Below are 4574 nucleotides of genomic sequence, written 5' to 3'. Positions count from 1 at the left end.
TGACTTTCTTCTGCGCAACACACAAGAAGATTTTTTTTTGAAGAACTGTTTTTGTCCATACAAAGAAAGCCAATGGGTTCCAAAACTAAATGACATTGGAAGTCCACTGACTTTTTACCAAACAATTTTGGACCCCATTGACTTTCATTGTATAGATGAAAAAACAGAAACATTTTTCTAAATATTTTCTTTTGCGTTCCATTGTTTTTGAACGAGTAAATGATGACAATTTTTTGGTTTGCTCTGTTGAGGGTTACAAAAGGGATGTATTAATTATAAGAGAGGAATAAGGTGAATCATAGGAAATGTGATTTGTACGTATACTGTAATTAATTATTAGGTGTCGTTTACTTGTTTATCACTCCTAAAAAGCTCCATATTGACTTAAAGCAGCAACCTTTATGCAATGCACTACTCGTATCTCCATGCTTTGTTGCTGCATTTTTTGTCCTATATACACTACTGAAATCAGCTGGACAAGCTGACGACTATGGCATGACATATCGACTGGTGAAAAAGTTGTCTTTGCAGCTGAATCAATGTGCTTTATATCCTCATGTGACAATCTGAACTGCCATCCAAACCAAGAGACGGTGCAACATGTCCGCTTAAATGTGCAAAACATTGATTGTCTGCAAAAAATGGGCACAGATGTTGTAAAAAAAAAAAAGTAGTTGTAGTGCTTTTGTTACTGGTATTTTGTCATGGCTGTGATTGGTCGATGCTTCCTGTAATATAGCAGATTTGAATCTAGTCAATAGGTCTGTTTCATGGTGAGCCATTGGCTTATTTTTATACATATTCATTCAGACTAAAGATGCATTTCAGACTGTCAGTTGACGGTTTATGGTTACACGTCCTTTTTGTTTGCATTAATGACATGCCTTTACTCACTTTGCCTTGACCAGACGTTAATATAACTGTGTGACATCCTCACACTCCTTTTGTATTAAATTTAGGATTTAATTTCTATTTGAGTTTAGGCCATTAATCTTTAGTGCTGCAATTGTGTGTGTATATGTGAAGGAATAAGCTGATTAACAAGGAATGTTAAATTTTTTTTACATTGTGTAGGAAATGAAGGATAGTACTTTTTTATTTTTCCCCTTTCTTACACTACTTATTTCATATTACTTTAATTTTTATAGGAAAACTTACAGCATGTATTAACAGCGTGCTAGTGTTTTATTTCCGATGATCAATGAAATCACACAAGCTGGGTTGCTGCAGCATTTTCATTTCAGTGATGGGTTATGTTTAGCTAGATATATGAGATCTGTTGAACAAAAAGTGCAATGGAAATGTTAAACATTAAAATATAGTATGCTCCTGGTGAGACACTATAAAGTAATGAAATGAAGAGGAGAAAACACTGAAAACGCTAGTTTGTTACAGTATTGCCATTTATATGGAAATTCTGTTGTTTTGCTTTATTGCCGTTTTTTTTTTCAGTGTAATCTGACTGGTATTTATGTAGGACAGGTTGATGTAGAAAGTTACTTTTTTTGAGAATTAAAGTCATAGTAAATTAGAAGAAGATATTTTGAAAAGTGTTCATTTGACATTATGATTATTTAATGTAAATAACAGAAACATAACAGGAGAAGCCATATGTTTATCTCGGATTCCACTCCAAAGAAAGCAATTTTAAGATAAATTGGTTAATTTGTTAGATTAAACCAGAAAAAATTGATTGTGATATAAATTATGCACAAGACCAAAACAGATTTGGGTTTGAATATGGTAAAGAAAGCTTTGTGTTCTGTTCAGACATTTTCAAATGCTTTTAGTTTTTACTGTGGTTGGTGCACATGCCTTTGATGCTTAACAGCGGTTTGTCCATAATAAAATTTCCATTAATGGTTACCAGGGTTTGTTGTGTTGTCTTTGTTTTTGTACCCAATTTGACACTTCCTCTAAAAATGAGTCCAATGAGAATAAAATTACCTACTGCAGTATAAAACCAAAAACAGTAGCTGCACCTTTGATTAAAATTGAGTTATTATTGAAATTAGGTGTCTTAGTGATCTGTCTTGTGTTAGGTGGATTTATCTCTATTATATTAGATGCTAAGGAAACGGTATGAAAGTATTGTATTTACGGACATTTACGTGGTTTTAATGAGTTTAGAATTATTTTATTGGGAAGTTTAAAATATGTCCACTAATACCGGTACCTTAAAAAAGAAAAAAAGGTTCAGGAACTTTTATTTTGAAAAGCACCGTCAGCGTTGACCTTATTTTGTGTTATCGTTGCTGGCTTTACCTAGTATCTATAAGCAGCATCGATATAACGTATTTCAGACCTGAAAAACGGGGTCAATGCAAGCTACTCCAGGTCTTTTATAGCTATACTTTAACTAGTATAACTAGACGAGTTGGTGTGATTTTAGCGGTGGATGTATAAGACGCCTGCTTAAGCTGTAGGATGCTGTACGCAGAGGGCTGTGACAGTCCACAGGACAATCAACACAGTCTGCAGTCCAATTGAATATTCATTGCCGCCTAAATGCAGCAGATTAACTAACGGTTTAGTATTTCCGGTAAGAACATTTTGTGCGTTAAGTCAACACGACACTTCTGTTTACATCTGCATGTTTGCAACCCGCTAATATGAGCTATTGTGAACCTGAGCTGTTATTGTCACATTGGCTATTATGAACCTTCATGATTAAACTGTTGAAAAACACAAACCAGTCTTAGTTGGTGTCCCCGCCTGGTCAGAGTCTTCTTAGCTGGTTTTAGAGGAGTTTTGCGCAGTTTTCTGCTGGTCTGATTGAGATCACCTGCTTGGCCACGCTGGTAAACCAGCTATACTAGTTTGTCCAGGTTGTTAGACCACCTTAAACTCGCTACCATGTTGCAAAACATAGTTTTTCCAGCTAAATTTTGTTTAAATTCAGATGTTACTTGATATTGGAATTTGAGATTAGAGAAGAGAAGCCTATACCTATTAGTTTGCGTTATCTTTAAAAATAAATTATACAGGAATGTATTGTAAATAAAACCGTAAACTATATTATTGTCCTTCTCAAACATTTATTTAGGTTGTGCACAAGATGAAAGCTAAAGAAAAGAACTTGCTAAAGAAAAGAAAGTTATCCAGAAAAAAGAAAACCAAAGAACTGCCAAATTGTGAAAAAGAGCCATTGCCAGCAAATGGTGATGGCATTAGTTCTGACACAAATGAAACCAAAACATCTAATGCCACTCAGGACTGTGCTGTGGACACCTGTCCTGAGGTCACACAGATCAAACCAGAAGAAGGAGAGCTGGAAGCATTGGGAGTCCTAACGGTGTCCTCTGAACAACACCAACAACAGAAGCAGCAGAAAGTCAATCTGCAGCCTCATCCTCCTGCTTTCAGAGCATTCGTTCCAAAGACAGAACCAGACTGTGTCCCTTTAAACCCACCTAGTTTTCAGGTCAAAACTGAGCCTGGCATTTTTGAAGTGCTGCAGAGAGAGTCTACTTTGATTGTGAAGGAGGAGAATGACAGCTGGAAGGAAGTGAAGCTTGAGACGCTAGATGAAAATTCTGTGAGTGATTCTGGCCTGGAGAAAAACACAGGTAATACATTTATTTAATATGCCCAATCTTGTAAATCACACAGTTTACATGTATTAAAGTTGACAGCAAGAGGCATGCTTAAAAAAATCCTCTAGTTTTGAATTTTGTATTTTTTTATTTATTTGTTTACCATTTCTATTTTATTTTAAGTTTGTTCTTTCATTTTAGTTTAGTTTGAATTTTTAGAGTAGTATTATGGTTTATATATATATATGTTTTCTGGTGGGGGGGTCATTATTAATAACACTGACTGTTAATTGATTGTACAGTCGTGGCCAATAGTTTTGGCAGTGACAAATTTTGTGTTTTGCAAAGTTTGCTGCTTCAGTATTTGTAGATTATTTTTCCACATGTTTCTATGGTATACTGAAAAACAATGATAAGCATATCAAAAGTTTTAAAGGCAAAAAAAGTCAATATTGACAGTGTTGACCCTTGTTCTTCATAACCTCTGCAATTCGCTCTGGCATGCTGGATATTAGCTTCTGGGCTAAATGCTGACTGATGGCGATCCATTCTTGCCTTATAGTTCTCAGAGTTGATCACAATTTGTGGGCTTCTGCTTGTCCACTCGCCTTTTGAGGACTGACCACAGGTTCTCTGTGGGATTGAGATCCAGGGAGTTGCCTGGCCACGGTTCCAAAATCCCCACACATGGATGGTCTCAGGATGCTTCACTGTTGGCACAACACAGGACTCATGGTAGCATTCACCTTTTCCTCTCCAAATAATCGATTATCCAGATGTCCCAAACAGTCGGAAGGGAGCTTCATCAGAGAAAATAACTTTGCACCAGTCTTCTGCTGTTCAATTTTTGTACTTCCTGCAGAATTTCAGTCTGACCTTGATGTTTTTCTTGGAAAGAACACTCTGGGACGTCCTGAAGACTTCACTGCAAACGAACCTCTCTCCTTGAAGTTCTTGATGATACGGTAAATGGTTCTTTCAGGTGCAATATTCTTTGTAGCAATTTCCTTGCATGTGAGGCCATTTTGATGCAAAGCG

The 4574-nt window shown here is 36.2% G+C and overlaps 1 protein-coding gene across 2 annotated transcripts in view; it reads left to right on the top strand.

Moving 5' to 3' along the window:
* Positions 1–2234: 2234 nt before the first annotated feature.
* Positions 2235–4574, top strand: part of LOC107687795 (zinc finger protein 883) — a 25312-nt gene continuing 22972 nt past the window's right edge. The window contains exons 1-2 of one of the 2 annotated variants that reach the window (XM_016485255.1): positions 2235–2542; positions 3047–3569. In XM_016485255.1, the coding sequence (XP_016340741.1) occupies positions 3059–3569 (511 nt within the window). In that variant the 5' untranslated portion in view covers positions 2235–2542; positions 3047–3058. Of the gene's footprint in view, positions 2543–3046; positions 3570–4574 lie in introns of those variants that run through there. The other variant, XR_001634170.1, reaches the window with a different exon arrangement.

Source organism: Sinocyclocheilus anshuiensis, unplaced genomic scaffold (assembly GCF_001515605.1).
Source record: "Sinocyclocheilus anshuiensis isolate Anshui unplaced genomic scaffold, SAMN03320099.WGS_v1.1 scaffold409, whole genome shotgun sequence".
NCBI lineage: Eukaryota > Metazoa > Chordata > Actinopteri > Cypriniformes > Cyprinidae > Sinocyclocheilus > Sinocyclocheilus anshuiensis.
The sequence above is the reverse complement of the archived record's forward strand: the minus strand, read 5'-3'. Positions and strand labels throughout refer to the sequence as shown.